The sequence below is a fragment of the Poecilia reticulata genome, chromosome 2, assembly GCF_904066995.2.
Source record: "Poecilia reticulata chromosome 2, P_reticulata-male-v2, whole genome shotgun sequence".
In the NCBI taxonomy this organism is placed as follows: domain Eukaryota; kingdom Metazoa; phylum Chordata; class Actinopteri; order Cyprinodontiformes; family Poeciliidae; genus Poecilia; species Poecilia reticulata.
This window is the reverse complement of record NC_088831.1, coordinates 40,521,686-40,543,855: the sequence shown is the minus strand read 5'-3', so window position 1 is coordinate 40,543,855 and position 22,170 is coordinate 40,521,686. Positions and strand designations below refer to the sequence as shown.

The following is a 22,170-nucleotide window of genomic DNA, read 5'->3' as shown; positions in this document are numbered from 1 at the left end:
TCTGTTAATAATGAAATATAAACTCTTCCAGCTTTCTGAAGGCTTTCCAAATAACACGACTGCGGTTGGAGATTAAATGCTAAATCAGAGGAGCTCCATGTTCCTTCTAGCTTCACCTACAGGTCTGATTTAAAGTCTGCAGCTCTGGATTAAACCTGCGGAGCAGCTGCTCTGACTGATGACCTTCTTTGGAGGCATTCAGGGATTCAGTTAGGAATATATTGGACTCCTGTTATTCAGGATTTAGAGATGATTGATCAAAGACTGACAGAACCTTAGAAAAACTATTTATTTCACAAATTTTGTTTAAACTGTAAATATCAGAAGCCTGAACACAAAAAACAAAACAGGAAACTTCTCTTTACTATAAATTTGCTACTCCCTATTGGTGGCACTGTGGTCAACATCACAATTTGGATGATAAATTTTACACCAGAAATCACATTGTCAGAAAACTTTCATTATATAAAAAACCGTGGATGAGTCTGCAAGCGACAAACTGAACAAAGACTAATTTTGCTGATTTTTTAAATTTAGATCTGTCTCAAAAAATGCAAAGCCTTTTGGAAAACTCACAAAACAGAAATTTGGATATATGGATCAAACTACACAGAGAACAAATCTCAAGTTTTCAAAAATCACTCGAGAAAAGCTTTTTCAATAAACAATTAGTTAAGCAAACATCAAACATTGGTAACAAGTAGTTTGATGACATTTGTAATAAAACAGATCCTGAGGTAAAGTATGGCTTGCTATCCTACACAGAAGCGTGGTAAAATTTAGTGATTTCTTTTTTTTTTTTGCTCAAAGCTTTGTGCATAAATGAAAGTTTATCACCTTTAATGCTTCAACAAAAGGCAAAGAAAGTATGGTTCATGAGTAAAAAAAACAAGTAAAAAATCTGACTTGTTTAAAAAAAATGTAATGTTTTTTATTTATTTAAAAATAAATAAATAAATAAAAAACACCAGTTCATAGTGAACATCTAATTCATCTTCCTGATGGCTGTATATTAGTGATGCCAGCTGCTAATGATGATTAATAATCATAAATAAATCTTTGATTGAGAGGCATATTGACTTGGTCCACTGTTAATATTATGAATATTTTGGTACCATTCAAGTATCTTCAGTGAATATTTTACATTTTGGCCCACTGTTTGCATAATATATTGTACATATTTCTTTATGAGGTACATTAAACACTATTTACAAACTTACTGCAGAGGAAACTCTGGTTGAGCCAATAGATCCTTTAAATGGCTCTTCAACTTTGTAGTAAATCCAAATTGTTCAACGTGAAATTTGGATTTCAGCTTTTATACGGGTTATATAAATGGTGTTATTTTTCTTAAACAGGCATTAAGTCAACATGTAGAAAAAATAAACAAAAAGATTGTACGTTTCCAAACCGGACCACTTCTAGAAGTTTTAGATCCCTGTAATACAAAAACTGATTGCATGTAAAGCTGCAATTTGTCTTTTATTACCTTTGCATCTAGTCTGTATAGATCCTAGTTTCCAATACAATTATGGTTTCCAATAATCATAAGATTATTGGAAACAAACAAACTGACATCAGACTTATGTAGCGTTTTTCAGGAAACTCAATGACGCTTAAAGATCAGGATTTATTTAACGTCTTTTATTAAAAAACATATACATTTTGATTAAAATAAACCTTTGCAGACATTTGGTCACTGAAAAACAGTCGTAAACCCATGAAAGACTCAGAACCAGAGGCTGAACCCGGCTGCTTATTCCTGCAGCGAGATGCCAGATTAAGATCATGAGGAATCTCTAATCTGGACTTAGTTTCCTGCCTGGGTTTGAAAGTTCACTCTGGTCCAACTCGACTCGGAACAGAACCGCTCTGATTCACAGCTCAGAGGAAGTTGAAGTAATCAGCACTGTGATGCGTTCAGGTACCTTCTGCAGATAGGAGAGCCTGGAATTGTGGTTTTAGAGAAGACCAGGAGTACAATGAGGTGTCCACCTGCAGAATCAGAACCAGGACAATCTGTCGACAAGCTGCTTTGCCTCTGAAATAAAGAACACCACAACTTTCAAACAAAAAAAAAAAATCATAGGGTTACCATGACATCATGTCTACGGGCAAGGTTGGGCCTCTTGCAGAGTTCCTGCAGACGCTTACAGAGCTGCTCAGGGGTCGAGTACAGGTACAGATCTGGGACAAAAAGGAGGAAGTCAGTGGAGGTCCCAAGAGAGGAACTGGGGGGGCCATGGCCCCCTCTTGAAAAATGCTGACATAAAAGGAAAGCCCAATAAATAAATATATGAAATTATATAATTTAAATCTAAATGTATAATTGTTATTTTATTAGATGTGAATCCACAGGTTTTCTACTGGTCTGGCTACCCATATGAACATTTTCTGGGCGTCCCACTGCAGGAGTGGAGGTAAAGAGCAGTAGGAAAAGGTCAGGTGTTGCAGCCGGAGAGGTAGAGCCGTCTCAGGTGTGTTTACCTGGGAATATTTCAGGATACACCAGAGCCTTTGGACACAGAGGGAAACATCCACAGTGAACTGCTTCCAACCTGAAACATCCCAGAATCATCATCAACACAGACAGTCAGGAAGAATCAGGCTTTGGATCAGCTCCATTAACTGCTGAAATGTAATACTTTATAAGACTATTTAAATCCACCTGGAATTAAATTTAAGATTGAAAACATAGGGGTTGCTTGGGGAATCCTGTTGTATTACAATTAGGTATAACAAAAGTAAAATCTGTTTGTGGCCCTCAACTTTTATCACATGCTGTGTGTGGGATTTAACGCTGAGTGGTGAAGACTTTCGTCTCTCACTGTCTGAGAAAAAAAAATACATATGAGGTCTTTTATGACAAAACTTAAGACCTATGATAAACGTATGTAAGACCAACTTTAATATTTTAATATAATTTAAAAGTTTAATTTTAGGTACATGTATTTAAGACCTTTATTCATTCTGGGATCTTGGTTCTGATCCTTTCTGGCTAATCTCTGCAGTCGTTTTTCCTCTGCTCTCTGTGGACGATGTGTTCAGGTTCTGGGTTTTTTCATGGGGATCTGGACTTTTTGGCGGTTCAGTGTGAATGCAAACTAAACACCAATCCTTTAATAGGACATGTGAGAACAGAACCTGGAGATGCTGAACTTGGATCAACACATCCGATCAGAGCTGTCTCATGCTGGCTGCAGGGCCTTAATGAGCTCTGCTGATGATCCGGATTCATCAGACAGAACCAGATTCAGACCTAATGAGGATCAAAGTGTCAGCGAGGCCTCAGGCCCACATGATTGTGTTGTTTCCGCTCCAGAACTTCTGACAGCTGAGCCTGACTTACGGGGAGCTGCATCCTGGAATATCTGGAAGCGTTGGGAGAAGAAGCAGGAACAAACATCTACAGCAGCCTCTGGGTTCCAGATGTGTAACAGCTCAGTATAAACCCAGCATGCATGGACCCAGTCCTGGTTTAAATTATAAACCTGTTTTACTCTTTCAGCTGAATCCAAGATGCATCCTTTAAAGACACTGACATTTTTAATACCATATCTTTAACCAAAGAACAGCTTCTCGCTTCATAAGCAATCGTGGTCAAAAACACTTTACAGAAAATATGTTAGTTTGTTTAAGAAGGGTCGAATCATTGACATCAAGCAGTAGAAACATCTACGAAGACGCAGAAACCAATAATCTTGGGCTGAGAATTGTCCAACGTAAGACTGGAAGGAAAGTTAAGGGGTTAAATAAAATATTAGTGTGATTTTTCTCATCTTTAGGAAAATAATTCCTCTCTGAATTTTTTCAGCAGTCTGAAAAATGTTTGTTTCTTTAGAGTTAGATTTTGCTGCTGTGGCAAACCTATTTTTTAAACAGGTTTGTGAGTAACAATTTTAGAAATTAATATCAATATTCTGGCTATTAATTGGATAAAAAAAAAAGGCTTGTTCTGTAGATTTCTTATTTAACCACTCAGACTTATTTTATAAAATATTGTAAATATATTAAAAGATGGAAATAAACACTAAACTCAGTTCCCTTTTTAAATAATAACATAATTTTGTTGGCTGAAATAGAATGACATAGCATTCCATTAGCCTACATGTGACCGGTGGCCTCTTTAAAGTCTGTATGTGGCAGTAAACGATTAATCAATTACTAAATTAGTTGATCATTAGAAAAATCGATTCATTATGATACATTTTATTAATCGTATAGTGAAAACATGCATCTTTTTGTATATTTAAGCTGTAAGCTCTTTCTGCTCAACTTAAAGTTCTTTCAATGCTACTTGTAATTTTATTGATTTTACTGGAGGCTCATGTTTTTTTTTATTTTTATTATCTTTATTAATCATCATTATTTAAAACCTCACATTGCCACTCCAAAGAACTCGTGTTTGGAGGTGGAGACGACGACGTCGGCGTCACACAGCACCTTCACATACTGGTCCTTACTGGGCAGGAAGCCCCAGTTCAGGATGTTGGACTGGAGCAGCTGCTGGGAGGAGGAGAAGATCTCTGCAGGAGGAGATCACAGCTTCACCATGTGAGGAAGGTCACAGTGTTCCTTTAAACCGATTGGCTGAACTTCCTGTTGGTCATTATTTGTGTAGGGTGATGAATGAAAAAGATTTTCTGATACTATGTGACTAAAATCTTAAAGGAACTGAGTGATTTGACTCTTATATTATTTTTGATTAAAAATCAATAGAAACATTTTCCCCTCAGCTTTCAGTCTGCTCCCCTTCCTCCTTTTCCTCCTCCTGGGCTGTGATGATCTTGCAGGAGGTTTATGTTGGTAATTAGAGGAAGAGGACAGTTTGATGAGGACAGATCTCTCTGATTAAACCAGCAGAGTCTCTAACAGGTGAAAGTGATCAATACCCAGAGCTGTTAGTGAAATCACTCAGCTCCTAATGTGATTGGCTCTCGGCTGATTTACCGCCGGCTGTTTGTTCTGCACTAAAACTTTATGATCCAATAACTCAGAGTGGGCTCAGCCCGCTAAAGCACACACTCATCAACACTCCATCACATCGTTATTAAAACACTGAAATACGCCCGGAGGAGACACACAGACACTGGAACACAGGTGAACACACACCTGGACCGACAGAGTCCTGAATGGTTTGAACAGCAGCTTCCAGCTCCATGCAGTTCAATGTGTGTGTTGAGCAGGTGAGTGTGTACCTGGCACATCGGTGAACGTCTCTCCCAGCACTGACAGCTGGAAATCCAGTTGTTTTTCCTTCAGTTCGATCAGAGTGTTGAAGAACAGCTCCGGGTTCTTGTCGTGTTCCCTTTAAACACAACAAAATCAAAATATTATATATATATATATATATATATATATATATATATATATATATATATATATATATACACATACACACACACATTTTGTACAGTTCTGACCTAATTACTGCTTTGAGTGTGCTGTTCAGCAAGTGGACTTTTTGGTGCCTGTCTACTCCAGTTAACAATTAATTAATAAGATGATTGTTTAAAAAAATTATTAATCACCACTAATTTGATTGTTTCAGCTCTGGATATTTTATGCTGATTCATGAAGATTGACACTTCAAATCAGTTAATTAGGCTATGAATGGATGAATCAGTTCAGTTCTGCTTGTCTGATCCTGTGTTCTCAAACTATTAAGGTTGCAGCAGATTGTGTAGTTTACTGGTTTAATGTGTTGATCAACACTTTCAGGGAGGTTCTGCAAAGCGGCACAGAGCAGCAGTGGATCGGGTCGAACCAGAACTCACCACCTGTGAGGCCACACAATGTGTAGAGGCTTCACCTGGTCCACTGGTGTCAGAACGGTTCTGGGATCAGATGATGGATCCTCTTCACCCCTATCAAGTGAGAACCAACAGCTGTGATAAACTACAGACGATCCGACCCAATGAGCTGATCATGTGATTACCTCGACGTCTGCTGCCGATTGGTCTCTGCAGAACGGCGAAGACGTCTCAGTTTGTGTTCAGGCAGCAGACTGAAAGACAGAACCAAAACCAGAATTACACAAACAGAACCCAGACAGACAGGGACAGGAGGACTGCAGGACACGAGTGTCTCCAGGTCCGTCGGTTTCTCTGAGGACGAAGGAAAACAGGACTCAGTGATCCATTTGAGGAATGAGCAGTCTGACTGCAGGCAGTAAAACCAATCAGCTTATTGATGATCACAGTGATGATGTCACCTCTGAGTCTGATTAAAGATGAAGGTCAGCGACCGCCGAGGCTGCCGGGGTTTATAATCGGGGTAATAATCAGAGAGGGACGCCGCAGGGAGGACAGATCACTGAGCAGAACATGGAGGGACTGCAGAGTCTAAACTACAGGACTTCATCCAGCAGTTTGGGTCTGAAATCAGAATGTTCCCCAGCTGAGCAGAAACAAACTGAAGTGTGTATGTTTGGACCTAAAGAGGAATCATCCAGAATCAACACACAGCTTCAGTACAGCTGGAAACTAGAGATCAGGTCTGAAATGTAGATGTAGTGATGGACTCAGACCTGAACATAGAGACATTTCCAGAAAAACTCATTCATGCGTTGATCTTCATTTAGTCGTTAGTTTTCAACACATTAAAGATCTGCTGCTGCTGTTGTATCAACCTTCCAGACCCCTCAGATCTTCTGGTTCTGCTCTGCTTCCCCAGAACCAGAACCAAACATGGAGAAGCAGCGTTCAGCTTCTATGCACCACAAATCTGGAACAAACTTCCAGAAAACTGCAAAACAGCTGAAACACAGAGTTCCTTTAAACCAAAACCCCACCTGTTGCTTTTGAACCATAATAAATGGAAAACTGAGCAACAGACTTCATGTGTATTTGCTGGATGATGGCATTTAATGTTTATTTCTTGTTTCATTGATTACTGCATTATGTTTTTATGGTGTAAAGCACTTTGAACTGCCTTGTTGCTGAAATGTTCTGTACAAATAAACTTGACATTACTTGTCAAAATGAAAAAGTTTAATCCAATTGCTGTTCCCACAATTGGATCTGAACTTTTTTGCACATTTAATCATCTCTGACTTCACGTTCCACTTTGAACATGCAGAAGACTGAAACCAGAACCAGAACCCATCCCTTGCTGTGCAGTGGGGCAGTAGAAGAAGAAACGCTCAGCTGCTCGTGACATCCTCATTGATCTCAGAGGAGTCGGGGGTTCAGCAGCAGCCATGATGGATGGAACGTCTGTCTCTCTCAGCTGGACTCGATTACTATTCAGTTATAATGAGAGGCCGACTGATGGATGGAGGTTGTCGTTACGGCAACCATAGACACACAGCTAAGGCCTTCACACTGTTGGCTCCGCCCACATTTCATGGCTTGAGGCTGAACCTGAACAAAGCTCCAGAAATGAGAGGTCACATGACACAGGAAGCTTTTCTCTTAAAACTCAACAGACCAGAGCTGGGCAACAAATCAGTTTTAACAATTTATCAAATTTTTGGTTTGTTAAGATTTAATTTATGAAAGATCCAGATTTCTTTTGCTATTACACTCCTTGGGTTTCCAAAGTTCAGGATGATGTCAACATGCCCATGGTGGCCATTTTGTTTAACACAGCTTCTTTAAGTTCAGGTCAAATCTATGATGAAATGGCTACATTCTCATAATCTCCACATAAAACTCACAGAAGGGATGATTGAATTAAAAGTCACTTTTTGAAAATATTTTCTGGAATTTGCAATTTTTTAAAATTTTTTTTAGAAAAGACGGCAAGAAAAAAACAACAGAAACCTACAAAGTTGATATCTAAACACAGGGAAGGAAAAATGTCTGTTTGAATACAAGAAGCACACAGATCTGTCCTTTGGAACAACTAAATGTTGCCAAAGTTTTTGATATTTTTATCTGATCCAATTCTGCATCCATCTCTTGAAAACTTTATAAGCAGATCTTTGAAAACTTAATCGTAATCTTAGACGTGAGGATTTTATTTTACATTTACTGACCAAGATCAGAACCACTTTTCTGATTGATATTTTGCATACAGAACCAAGCTGTTTACATTTACCAGGTTGCAATTAGGTTCAGCATAAACATATTGTATGCACCATCAACTTCAAGCTGCATATTTTCAGGAACTAACATACAAAGCACAAAAAATACTAACAGTAATAATAAATAAAATAAATATATGCTGAAATGAATAGAAAATAAGTAAAATATGAAAAAGGGATTGTGAGGAGTTAGACTGATGCAAGAAAAAACTCCAAAAATGTTTGCCATTGTGAGTTTACGTCGGTGAAGCACCTTAAACCCACCTGCTGATGTCAGGGAACTGGACCGGGTAGTTCAGAACCACACACTTTGGACGGATCAGCTGGTCCAGGTCTTTGGGTCTGTGGTCTGGGATCTTCTTCATGAACGAGCCGATGGAGGACAGGAAGGACTCCATGTTGAAGTGAGAGTTAAAGACCACCGCATCCGACACCAGGCTGCAGAACCCAGAGACAAACCCGGTCGGAACAGCAGAGGGGACAGAACCAGAGAACCTGAGGACGGGTTGGGACACTGATTGGACTCTAAGTGTCCCATCAGACGTCTGCTAATGATCCCTGCCGTAATGTGGTTAGAGAAGACGGAGCAACTGCGGCTTATTGATGAGCTGCCAGCTGATCAACAACAATCAGTTTTACAGTCAGACAGCTGATCAATAACCTGAAGCACTTTAATTAGACACAATCAACCAATCAGATTGCTCCTCATCACTAGCCAATCAGAGGGCCTTCACATCGTCAAAGTAAGCTCTGATTATTGTGATCAATGATCAGTCGGGCTGGGTGAGTTACCATGAGAGCACCTGGTTGTATCCGTACTGGAAGTCTCGCTCCTGGTCTTTACGGACCGGGTAGACCAGCTGGTTCTCATGGAAGTACAGGACCTTCTTCAGCCGGGCCAGATCGGGTCGGAGAGCCACCAACTCACACAGGTTCAGAACCGAGCTGCTAAACAGAACCCTGTGGAGAAAAACAAAACACTTAAAAAAAAATCAAACCTTTCAATTTAAGTAAATGTATATAATGGTAGAAAAACAAAAACATCCCATTGGTCTATAAAGATGAGGAAACCGACTTCTTGAAAGCATTTCACAAGTTTGGAGCTGACAGGCAGGAAGAAGTTTGACTCCTTCTCTGGAGCGCCCCAGGGTTGTGTCTTTTCACCACTTTGATTCATTTCATACACTAAGGAGTGTTGGGGTGAAAACAAGGGGAGACACTAAGGATGGACAAAAAAATGACTGAAAATTTTACCATGGTATAAGCACTTCATATCAGTTGATATTGATAATTATTGATTTTTTTTGTTTTAATTATCTGAAATACTGGCAAACTGGTGATGTGACCTTTCTTGTTTTATCCAGTTTCTTCTCTAGCTGTTGTCATTTTCTCTTTTCACTCCATGCTGTTGTTCTTATTTTTAAGCAATTATGAAGCACGATGGTGAAACCTGAACTTGCTGCTAAGAGAAATTTATTTTTGGTGATTGGCTGAACCCAAAGATAAGGAAGACTGTAGGCATTAGCTCCTGCTGTTGTGAAAAGACAGTTTCCACTGTACGTATTAACACATATTAAGGCATCTTTGGTGTTTTAGGCTTTATAATAGAAGTGGTTATTGTGATTATGTGTTTTTAGAGGGGATATTTTAGCTATTTATAGGTGTTTGCGGATCTAACCTCCACAAACACCCAGGATCTACTGTACTGCAGGACAACTAAAGCTGAAACTGTAAGACCTTCAGATAGTTTCTGTGTATTATGAACAGATGAAATGTCTCAGAAACTTTAAGAATATTGGACTATAGTTCTGAAAACTAAATATTAACAACATTCTGTAAGATCTCATAAATAAAAACAGACATTAAAACACAAAAATATTTTGTTTTCCATCACCATTGTGGATCATCCACACCAGGGTGTAACCAAAGTGGACCACTGTGATGATCAGTTCTGGTCACGCTCATCCTTATAGGTTCTCTAATGTCTGGCTGCAGGACCTTAATGTGGTTCAGTGCCTCTGGTCTGGACCCAACTACAGCCATCTGTTCTCAGAAACCGGGTTGACAAAAGTCACAAGTTGTTTTAAGCAGAACAAAAACAACATTTGGACTCATCCGATCCAAAAAGACTTACATTGATTAGTTTGAGTTCAGATTTATGTATCAACAATTAGGTCCACAGTTGTACAGAGGTTCTCCTGATCCGGTGGATTTTACTAAATCTGCACAATATGTTGAAACACAATCATTGCTACATAAATGTGGATAAGAACACAATGGCAAGGATTCCTTGGATGAAATATTTGGGTAGGATGCTGAATTTTTTCAGGTGAGTGGAGTTTCAATAGTTAATCACAACAAATATATATTTTTACTGTACAAACATCCTGTGACTCTCTTAGTCTATTAGGAGGTGAACTGAGACGGAACCAAAGAAGTGAAGTTCCTGATGAAAGCACTCAGAGATCTCCCACCTGTGTCTGGTTATCTTAAAGTTCAGAGCAGTGATGGCTGCCGCTCATGTTGCAGTGAAACCAGTCAGAGAATGAGTCAGCAGCAGCAGCAGGGACCGAGGCTTCGCACATGAAACTGATCCTGTTATCCTCCATCAGATCAGCAGCTTCACACTGTCTGAAAGCAGCAGAAAACTCTTCATCCTGCTGCTCCTCAGCCTCAGGTCTTCCAACCGAGCTCAACAGGGTCTGACCTAAAAACTACTACAGACCCACACCCATAAATACACTGACTTCTCCTCAGCTTTTAACCACATACTGCCAGTTAGTAAGAATGAGAAAGGTGATTTTTGTACAGACCCTAGTGGTTGAAGTTTTTATCTGATGTACTTTTGTCCTCGATTGGTGCACCTCAGGGCTGTGACCTTGCACCCCTTTTATTCGGTTTAAATGAGTGCCAGGGTCGAAACGAGGGCAGACATGTCGTAACGTTTGCTGATGACTCTGTGATTGTATCTGATTGATGGCCAGAACTCTGATCATGACTCCGTCACATAAGTGCTCATTTCTGGCGATTGATGTATCAAAAACCCTGTTTTATCCAAGGACAGATTGTTTAGCTTCTTCTTATTTTCCAATGACAAAGGAAGGAAAATCATGCTCTACACACTTTCAAAAGGCTTGAATGAGTCCCAACTGACAGGAAATGATAGAGTTTAAAATGCAAAAACTAGATGATCACTCCATGCCACAGGACACCTTTGAACAATCTTACAGCAAGAAAGGGACAAAAATAAAGCCACAAACAGCTTTTAGCTTTTATTTGTATTCTGGAGTCTACTTGAGGAGTTACCTGCATGATGTCACATGTGTGCCTCTCACCTGTATGATGAACAGACAGGAATGGTCTGGCTGAAGTACAGAGCAGCTGTTCTCGCTCTCCAGTGCCATTTCTTGGCCGGCAGCGTGAAGACGGAGCATCCATCGACGTTCTCCTTCAGAAGGTCGATCAGCTGTTTGTGAGAGCCGCCATAAAACGCTTCAACCAGCAGGACGCTGGGGGAGCCACCGACCTGACGGAGAGAGAGGTCACAAGTCAGCAGGCATATTCATTAATATGTGAGCTGATATTTATTCATTTATATTTATATATATTTGCAAATTAAATATGTGAGGTGAGGTGAAGAAGCAGTCCTAGAGATTTGAAAGTTTTTGTAATTTTCCAGTGACAAACGTCTGTGATTTTTTGTTGTAATTACAACACAATAAAAGCTACGAATTGGGGACAAATTATATGTTTTACAAATTAAAATCTAAACAACACGCTATACATTTCTATACATTTATATTTTTGCTCTCTTCACTTTGAAACCTGGAAATAAAAGTCAATGACACCAAATACCTACTAAACACCTAATAAGCAACTAGAGCCCACTTGAGTGTGATTATTTATTTTTCTTTTTTAGGTTAGGTTTTTTTATTTTATGACATTTTAAACAAATAACACCCCATAAAAGTAAATGTATCCATCCTCTTTTGGCAAAAGTTGTAGTTTTTATTAATTTATTAATGTTCTTTTTAAAAGACATTTCCTATAGTAGACATATAAGCTGTTTTATTAAAGGGTAATGTAACATTTATGGCTCTAAAAGTTTTTATAGCTGGGCTGAGGGAAAAAATTGGCTCTTTGGATTGTAAAGATTGAATTAATCTGGTCTAGTCAAAGCCCAAATCTAAATTTACATTGGGAATCTGTGCCATGACTTGAAAACTGATGTTTACAGATGAAGTCTGAGCTGTTTGGCAAAGAGGAAATAAATCCAGACTTTAGATGAGAGACTTAAAGCTCTAACTGTGGTGAACGATGATTCTACAGAACACAAATGCACACCACACTTTTCAGATATATTGTCTTCATCGATCACACAAAATACATTAAAGTTTGTTGTTATAATATGGAAGAATGAGGAAATGTTCAAGCTGAGGCTACCTGAGCCTACATTTCTAGTTTATAAATATTTTTTATCAGTCTGTTGTAATATTTTAATCCTAAATGTTGTGTTTTCATTAACTGTAAGAGTAAAGTTATCATAATTAGTGCACATTTATTGAACACAACTGCATCTTTATATAAAATTTTAGCTCAGAAAAGGATCTTTTTGTCTTGTAAAATGCCTTGAGATTAAGTTAGTCATTTGTCTCAGATCGTTTAAATGTTTCAGATCGTGACCTGTTCAGTCAGTGATTTTTCACCTATAAAAAGTCTGTTTTCAGCTGAAAACTCCACCATGAGTCACCGAACGCTGCGTCATTATTAAGAACTGATCTGAAAGTTGAAGGCCAGTCTCATGAAAACAGCAGGAACACCAGCCTACGGTGTTTCCACAGTCTGACTGCAAGAATTCGGCGAGATTTCCACAACACGGCTCTTCCAGTCTGACAGGAATCCCCGTCAGCTGCAGAAACACAGAGCAGCTAACACGGCGAGGGTCAGAGGTCGCAGCAGACACTGTGCTAAAGTTAACATGCAGCTGAAAAACCGGCCTGATGGAGGCAGAGTGAATCCTCCTTCTTTCAGGCCGTAAATGAAAGCCTATTGTTGTGCAGCCAGTTAACTCTGCAGTAACAAACCACAGTAAAACCCAGTAACATCCATCTATTTGCAGCACAATGTGTCCTGATAGGATCCATTATGCTGTGGGGAGGTTTACGCAGCCGGCGGCAGGAAGTGGACAGCTTACGGTCCCCTGAGCTCCCCTGTTCTTCCTCTGAATTCCCTCCCAACCATTTCCAGTCCGTTCCTCCATTACCCTGCCCACAATGGGAGCTAATGTGGCTGCAGCAGCACTCAGCGCTCGCCCACACGCGGCTCCATCAGTCCATATCTGCTCACTGCCACTCATATCAGGAGAAGGAAATGAGCTGTTTCTTCTGCTGGAGACAGATACCAACGAGCCTTCTGCCATGCAGATGTGTCAGAAAGACAAATCTGATTGGAAACAGAAGCACAATGTCAGCCTTTGTGCTAAAAATGGACCAATCTGTTTCCTGAATGCGTCCAAATAATGTGAAATATGAAAACGTGTCAGAAGGGCTGATTAACTACGGATGGGCGACCTTTTGGCCTTCAGAAGAAAAACTGACGACTCGTTTTTCTGCTCTGGCCTCCCAGTGAACATTTTACTCCCCAGATAAAGAAGGTTCAGACTCCTGCAGAGCCGACAGCAGCAGAAACCTATTAAAACTAAATATCTGACTGAAATAATTCAATGTTTTGTCTCTTATTAACTCCTCAGACAGACGTCAGGATGTGAGCCACAGGCTGGAGTCTGGTCTGCAGCCTGCCGACGATTTAACATGGCAAAAATGAAATACGCAAACATGGAAAAATTAATTGGTGGAAAAACCTAGAAAAAAAATTATATTTAAAAATAGTCATTTTGAGAAGGTTTTGGAATTTTACATTAACATTTTACAATCATGGAATTTCTTTAAAGTAGATTTGATTGTCATGTTTCTTCACTCAATAATGAAAATATATGGTGTGATTATCAACATTACTGATTGCTTCACTAAGTTCAAAACAATTAGCTTCTTTGGTTCTGACAATAAATGTATTTTCTACTAATTCCTTTTTCAATGAAACACAACATTTTTATTTGTACTAGGGGCAAGGCGAATAAAAAAACCAAACAAGAATAAAGTTGTAATGATAATTTCTCGTATAAAGTTATAATACTTAAGTATTACAAAAAAAAGTGATACAATAAGAGGAAAAGGACAAAGAAAACTGATAAATATAAAAACATAGAATGTACATATATTTTTCTCAATATATACACCAATACAAATATTTTGCAAAAGATTTCCATATGCATCTGAAAAAAACCCTTAAATCAAAGAAAGAAAAAGTAAAATACAAGAGCCGAAAGTAAAAAAAGAAGAATAGAAAATCAGTAAAAAGTATTTAGATTTTGTGGTAATAATATGATAATTGGACCAGTCAAAGGAATAAATCTAAATAAACTCTGATTAGACAGCGGGGGTCGGACACACAGGCCGATGTGGATGTGGACAACGAGGACAATGGAAAGTCAAACCGCTCTGAGCTGCTTATTGATCAACCAGACAGGAAGTGTGTTAGTAAATGTGAAATCAATCATTCCACCTTAAATCAAACAGAACCACGGTGGGGGATTCCAGTTTAGACACCTTTCCTCCCACCGCCTCGAACATGGAAGGCTGCAGACACACATGAAACAAAGGGTTAATGTGGGCGTTTCCCCCGGCAGGGAATCCCCCCAGCAGCTGCAGCGCCCGGGCTGAGTCAGCGCCGTGCCGCGCCGCCTGGAAACCAAACGGTGGAATCTCTGGAAACGCTTCTCGCCGTGTTTGTCGTGAATCTGTGGGCGAGTCTGCTGCTTCATCCACGGTGACGTCCTGATGACTTCATGCCATCTCAGACTCAACACCATCAACAACAACATGTAGGTCACTCCGACTAATATTCAGCAGATTTAGGACCAAGATGACTCTGTTATGTCCGAGACTGATCTTCACCTCTCTGACGGACACAACGTGCAACAGCTTCACCAGACTCCAACACCACCACTCAGAGACGTAGCCAGTCAAAAAAAGCTTATTGGTTCAGATCACCAATAATCTGAAGAAAAGACAATGGTATACAACCAATTTAGAACAATATTGTCTGGTCTAGACTAACTACAGGAGACTAGAACCAACAAATTGTGTCCAATCCGATTATCAACACCTTGATCAACTTGGTTGAAATGTCATTGCTTTGCTTTAATTCACCACAATATTTTAAAATCATGAATTAATATAGTTTTAAGAAATGCTTGAAATTTGGTTCAGAAACCCAAAGACAGGAAAAAGCAATCGACCATCTGAGAACCTCACAGCCGTGGAGTGACCTTCCTGGGTGGACAGGATTGGTATGAACCAAAGTCTGTGACCCTTTCCAACCGAGACAGCTATCAGGGCCAGGAGCTGAAGCTCAGGATGGTTCTGAGAAAATAAACAGCATTCAGACAGATGCTAAGAAAATCTGAATTATGCAAGGAAGCCCTTGAGTTTACATCAAATCTTTATTAGCTAAAATAATTTGACAATCGTAGAAGTGACATGATGCCACGACAAGACCGTTCTGACCACGCAAAAGTGTGACTCAGGTAGAGCGGACCTCCGACAAGCAATTTGTGGAGGTAGTGACGTCTCACCAAATGTCTCAGGTACATTTTGCTTCGTCAGTCAACATTAAGGCAAAAAAAAAAAAAATTATTCAAATGAGTCATAGATCAGGTTTGGGAAGTTATTTGTGGCAAACCACAGATAAATTGACGTTAATGACCGAGGGTCTGATCTTTAAAGCTTCCAAATAAGGAATGCTAACCTACTTAGTGCAAAATGTGAATGTTTGTCTCCATCTTGTCTCCACAGATATAAAGTACAAACTTTGTCCAGCCAAGTGGCAATAAATTCACACTTAGCCAAGACAGATGCAAAAAAGCTAGCAAGGGAGCTAGCAAGCAAAATTATGTTAGCAGTGAATAACAGCATGCAATGAAGATGTCTGCTTGGCAGGATGGAAACGTCCCTCAAGACAAAAAAATACATCAAATATATGAGATTAAATAGTCCTGCGAAAACAAAACTTAATAACTGTGATTAACATATCGAAAGCCAACTTACTTTTTAAAATGGATTCACTACATTTAAGGCCTTAATTTTAGATAAATGAATTAAAGACTTTTTAAGTGTACATGGATTTCCAGCAGTGCTTCATTTCATAAAGATGTAGCTGTATGCATGAAGGAAACAGCACAAGGTAAGTTTGGATCATATTTGTTCAACACATTCCAGTTTAGTAACTCTTCAGTTAGTTATGGAGCACCACAGGGTTCAGTGTTTAGGCCTTTAATATTTAAACTTCTTGAATCAAATAAATTACTGCTGAAAAGACTTTCTGCGAATTTTACCAATACATTCAAAGTTCAAAACATTCCGTGAATGTTTTAGACTTTCTTAATTATCAGAAAGTCTAAAACATTCTACAAAAACTCTTCGGTCCGTCCAACAAGCTGCATTAGAAAAAACTGAAATGAACTGGAATAAAATTAGACAACAATCAACCTTCACGAGTCTTCATTATGAATGGGAACTGTAAAAATAAAACTAATTGCATTGCACAAACTGCAGCTTCACTGGAGAATCCCCCGACATTCACCACCTTCCCCATCCTCCTCGCAGCGTTTCTTTGCAGGCGTCCCGTTGTGTTTGTGTGTATTAACAGTGTGAGATGATGAAATGTTGCTGAATGAATCAGCAGCCAGTCCCCGTGTTATTTGAAGGTAGCGGCTCCTGATCTGCCTCTACTTTCGAGTCGTTCTCGCTCTGACTATGAGCTTCTTTCATTTGACTCTCTGACACTTCACGGCTCACTCGAAGGCGGATATCTGACTGAAATCAGTTTCTTTGTACACATCACATTGTTGTACTGGTTTCAGGAAAGATCAACAAGTCAGTGTTGGCTCAGCATTAAATGTCACGGGTAATATTCCAGCTGCCTTCTGCAGTTTGACATGAATTTAACAAGGAACTTTCATCTTTACAAAGATCAGTAATAACCAAACGATTAATGAACTAAATAAGTCAAGTTTGATCAGTATAATCCAGAATGTGGGAGATTTAAATACCATCATGTTTTCTGAATAATTATTAAGAGCATGAGGCCCACATTTTTCACTTCAGCATCCCACAGATTTCAGGTCATGATGCCTCCACTGCATTTCATTAAAACAACAACAACAACAACAAAAAAAAAACAGCTGGAGGTCAATGATGCTGATATAAATTATCCACATGTCTATCTCGGTGAATCCCAATATCATTACAATGGCATTTATTTCAGTCATTTCATTTAAACTGAAAGTTATTAAATGTAAATTCTTTGAACAAAGATTTACACATTTCAAGTGTTTGTTAAATTTCATGAAGAATTCAAAATTAGCCATTAATTATTTTTTTGTTTTTAATTAAGTAATGTTAGATTTATGTTACGCTCCATTTCATCTTAGCCACTGCTGACTTTAGAGTTATCCAAGAGACATAAAACCCTCAACAAGGTAAGGAGACCGCAAAAGGTGAAAGGTAAATAAGCTACCAGCTCACAAAGTGCTGTATTAAAGCATGTTAATTGAAAGTTGAGTGGAAGGAAAAACTATTATTGGAAAAAAAACAAACATATAGACTAGAGATGTTCTGTTTTTTAAAGTAATTTTTTAAAGTCCAAGTCAAGCCTTGATTCTTTCAGGAGAGTGTCTGGATCATCTTTTAATAATACTAGGAAATCATGTTATATTCATTTAAAACCTTTGCTCTTATGTCTACATAGAAAATAAATTAAAATGTATGCCATGTATTGCAACATAAGTAAAGTAAGGTGTAATGAGTACATATTTCTCTGAAACAATCCAGTCATTTATGCAGTAGTCAGTTAGAGAGATATTATATGGTCATTATTATGAAACTACAGGGAATAACCTGAGCCTGGCATGCTATGACTCCTGATTAGATGACGATAAGACTCAAGTCTTACACTAAGGTGTTTTTGACCATATTAGACATTTACAAACCTTGAACCTTAACAAACTCCTCCAAGAAATTTTAACCTTCCGGCTTCAAATTTAGTCCGTATGCAGTTAAAAGATGGGGGATCAAATGTTTGAGCATGTTTAGGGGGCGTGGCGTATTCGCCAAAAAATTCAAAACACTATAATTTTCACATAGGAAGGCAGAATAACACTAAACTATTCATGGTGTATCCATGTTGGATGCCCGATGATACGTTGTAGTCACCTGTTGACATCATCATCAAAGCCCCGCCCCCTCAGAATAGGAACTTACTTTTTTCCACTTGGAAAAATTTTGACCTAATCCACTTGAAATTGTGTCAGAAGTCAGATATCAAGTTGCTCTTTTTGCACATAAGTAACCTCTCAGGACTTACAAAAAAATGTCTCTTAGGGTTAGTGTTAGGGAAGTCGGCCATTTTGAACAAAAGCTGCCATTTTCTCTCTTTTACACACGCTGTATTTATGCAAACTCCTACAGCTTTTGACTTGGACTTCAAAATGACTGCACTTTCTTGAGGCATTAGAGATCAAAAGTTATCAAAACCTTTATGCTGCAAAAAAGTATGTGGGCATAGCCAAGGCTCAAAATCTAACTCCTCGGCATAAAACATCAAAGTGTATTAACTTCCACACGTTAGGTCAGAGCTGTACCAAACTTTCTGTGAGTCATTACAGACTGACTCAACACATTCACCAATCCGTCGAAGCGACAATAACTCAAAAACGAAGCGACAATAACTCCCACCTGAAAGGTCGGATTTTTGCCAAACCTTTAAGACCTTTAATTTATTTTACTCCCATTTTTTTGACATCTCAAAAACAAGGTACTTTAGCAAAGGTGTGCAAACTTTTCCCCCCACTCTAGCTCTCTACGCAAGAGCCGATTTAAACAGTAACTCCAGAAAAAGCTTCTGACCATGTGCATCACTACTGAAGAAATTATCAGCAACAGAATACAACTGATCTATTCTGCTTCCATGTTCTTTACCACAACATGTTTTATGTAAGATAATAGCAAGAACTAACAGCATATAACTATGCTGAAGAGATCCCAATGTGGTTTTGTTTCAGCCGTCCAGAGTCGCCGCACGGCTGCGTGGTAATGCACTTTGGAGGCTTTTGTGATGTAAAAACAAGAGCTTTGCTTTGCACAGTCTGCAGTGGAGACACTACTGTCCCCACAACTTCCTGTAGTGCACTGGTTACTAAAAAAATAACATTTATGTGGCTGTAGACAATGTATCAACAAATAAAAAACTACATTTCATGTTGAGAATTTTTAGTACTCAATGAATCACTACAACCTTAGCTTCAGTAATACAGTAATGCTGTTTAACACGACCATCTGAGACATCAGGTAAACTTTATACTGATAAACTATCAATTAAACCCGTCTCTCATCTCAGCGGTAACGGTGCTTTTATACCTGATGACTCCACTTAGAGCTGAGACATTATGAACGAGTTGCAATATTTCGTACCGAATCAGCGACTGAAACAGAACCAGGAGAAATCTGCTTCGATCTGAGTCGACTGGTTTCACTCTAAACCCTGAGCTAAACTTATGAATTCAGATTACGTCCATATGACTACATTTTCATGTCCATCAGGCCTGTTAATGTCCTCTCATTTGATTTCAGACTGAAACCAGTTTGCTTCACTCAGATTGTTACCCTCTAAAACATCTCCTCCTTATTCTCAATCAGGTCATCTTTAAACCAAAATCTTTACTAACTTATCTGTTTTGTCAAACGTTTTTCTTAAAATTAGCTTCTCAGAATCCTTTACACTTTCTTTCTGTTTTTCTGTGACTCATCAGAAACCTGTGAAGCTAGCACTGCCCTTGCTGAATTTCATACTGTTTTATCTGCAGACTAATACAATGATATTATAAATACAGACATGAAACAGCAGAAACTGCTCTATGGATAAAACTAGACTCAGTTAAGGTTTTATTAAACTAGAGATTCGCAGATTGCTCAGACTGGAAACAGATGATTTAAATTGGTTTTTGTTCTAATTTTAGTTATTAGTTAACAGTGTTATATTATCAATATAATAATTCCTTGCAGTTTAATGGATTAATAATTATAAAAAGTACTGTTACATGTTTTATTGTTTGCTATTCATATTTGATTACAATTTTGTTTGTATAAATTGTGATTAATTTCTCTCAATTTTAATTTGCTAAATTTGGACATAGACTCAATTGAGAAACTGTGGCAGTACTTAAAATGTATCTGTACAGAGAGAAGATATTCATCTAGACATATTTATCAAAGAACATTGGGTAAACCTTTCAGTGACCAAAAGGATGCATACCCTAAAACTGACTTCCCTGCAGCATAACAATTAACATTTGATTTTATTTTATTTGCAAAATTTTGGAAAAAGATGCATAATTTTCTTTTGGCATTAAATCCATAACTTTGTTTAAGGGCTATCACACAAATCATAAAAACACACGTTTGGGACTGCAGCATGCTAAAATGATAAAAAGTCAACTGGGGTGCCAATACTTTTGCAAAGATCTGTAGAAGTATCAAAACTTCATGCCGTTTTATCCAGGCAGCAGGAATGTGGACAACATTCCCAAAACCTCTCCCATCACTTTTGCATCCAAACAGGCTGGAGTCTCAGCTCACTGTTCTGCCTCATGGTAAAATATTTCAGTTTTATCGTCAGATTTTTTAAGTAAAAGTATGAGTTAGCTGAACTCTTTAAGCCTCAAAATCTGCTTAAAGTCAGATTGTTTTAGCAACATTTGCAGCCATGTCCTCAAAAATTAACCTGACAGCTCTGCAGGAACCGTCTACTTCCTGGAAGAGTTGCATTAGCTCCGTTAGCCGAACCGAACCCAAACTCTGGTTCCCGGTCGGGACCAGCATGCCGGGCGCAAATAACCTCGGACCGGCTGAGTCCCGAACTCCAACAAAGAAGGAAGAGGATACATACAAACACATGTTTGATTCCATCTGAACACTCACCTCTGACTGCTGCATCTGACGCTCGACTCACGCTGCACGCTAGTTCTGACGTCATCACGTCGATACAAATGGGTAACAGGAGAGAAAGATTGGCAGAAAGTTTTTTTCCCTTCTCCTAATTTGGATTTGAATTAAAAACATAAAAAATTAAGGCTAAATAAATTGTGAGAAACAATATTTCATTTAAACTTACATATTTTCCTAAAGTAGTAAATTATACTGATATTTGAACTGAAAAGCTTTTACTACCTTCAGTTGACTTAATTATTTACTTTAAGAATTTGCAGTTCTTAGCTTTTAACATCTTGCTATATATTGTATTATATTGTTTTCGCCACAGAAATTTGCGTTGATGACCTCATAAAAGGTAAGGTGGTTTAGTATCTTTATTTGCTTTTTTATATGAACCGAATTGTGTGTTTGATAAAATGATGATAACAAAATAAAATACAAATTATGTGTTGCAGTGGTGTCCAGATTTTTTTTACATGGGACATAACAGTCAAGTCAGAAATACTCAGTAGCAACAAAACTAAAACTTATTCAAAAATAAAGACATAAGATTTTGGTTTTGTTTTTTAGTAATAAATGATGCATGCAGTACTCAATTATTTTGATAAATAAGCAGTCAGATTTGGTAGGCAAGGCATGTGTAAGGCTGACTTTTTATTTTCTATTGCCGTTTTATGACGTCTGTGAGGATGTTTTTGACACCGTTGACCTTTTTGTAATAGAAATGGTATTCTCTGACCTTTCAGCAGAATAGTGCTTCATGGAATGAAACAAAAAATGCTTTAGGAAGAATTTAAGAAGCACAGCTTCTGTTTGAGGAGTAGATTTGGCTTCGTATTTCCCCGGATCTTAATCCAATAAAGAATCTGTGGGGCAAACAAGTGGAATCCAAGAAGACCCATCATACAATTTAGAAGATTTAATAATCCACTGCTAAACGTTCTGGTGTTAGATACTAAAATCACCTTCAATGATCCAGATGAGTCCATGCCATCAGGGCTGTTCTGACGGCAAAAGTGGGACCAAACACTGTAA

General features: G+C 38.5%; 1 protein-coding gene across 3 annotated transcripts; it reads right to left on the bottom strand.

Moving 5' to 3' along the window:
* Nucleotides 1-1,623: 1,623 nt before the first annotated feature.
* On the bottom strand, nt 1,624-21,207 carry gtdc1 (glycosyltransferase-like domain containing 1). Of its 3 annotated transcripts, XM_081604597.1 has the most exons (11): nt 21,124-21,206; nt 11,365-11,555; nt 8,822-8,989; nt 8,294-8,467; nt 5,939-6,007; nt 5,778-5,867; nt 5,199-5,308; nt 4,382-4,526; nt 2,488-2,558; nt 2,096-2,187; nt 1,624-1,995 (listed from the first exon to the last, which is right to left on the bottom strand). In XM_081604597.1, the coding sequence occupies exons 1-11, from the start codon at nt 21,136-21,138 to the stop codon at nt 1,921-1,923; spliced, it is 1,200 nt and encodes a 399-aa protein (XP_081460723.1). In that variant the 5' UTR covers nt 21,139-21,206; the 3' UTR covers nt 1,624-1,920. The 3 variants fall into 3 exon arrangements, with proteins under 3 accessions (XP_081460723.1, XP_081460724.1, XP_081460726.1); XM_081604598.1 differs by lacking the exon at nt 4,382-4,526 and having other exon boundaries at nt 5,813-5,867; nt 21,124-21,207; XM_081604600.1 differs by lacking the exon at nt 4,382-4,526.
* Between the last annotated feature and the right edge of the window lie 963 nt (nt 21,208-22,170).

Coding starts and splice junctions, on each gene's coding strand:
- gtdc1 (XM_081604597.1), bottom strand. Junction 6,008..8,293: donor CAGTTCCCTGACATCAGCAG/GTGGGTTTAAGG, acceptor TCTGTCTTTCAG/TCTGCTGCCTGAACACAAAC. Junction 1,996..2,095: donor CCCGTAGACATGATGTCATG/GTAACCCTATGA, acceptor CTGATTCTGCAG/GTGGACACCTCATTGTACTC.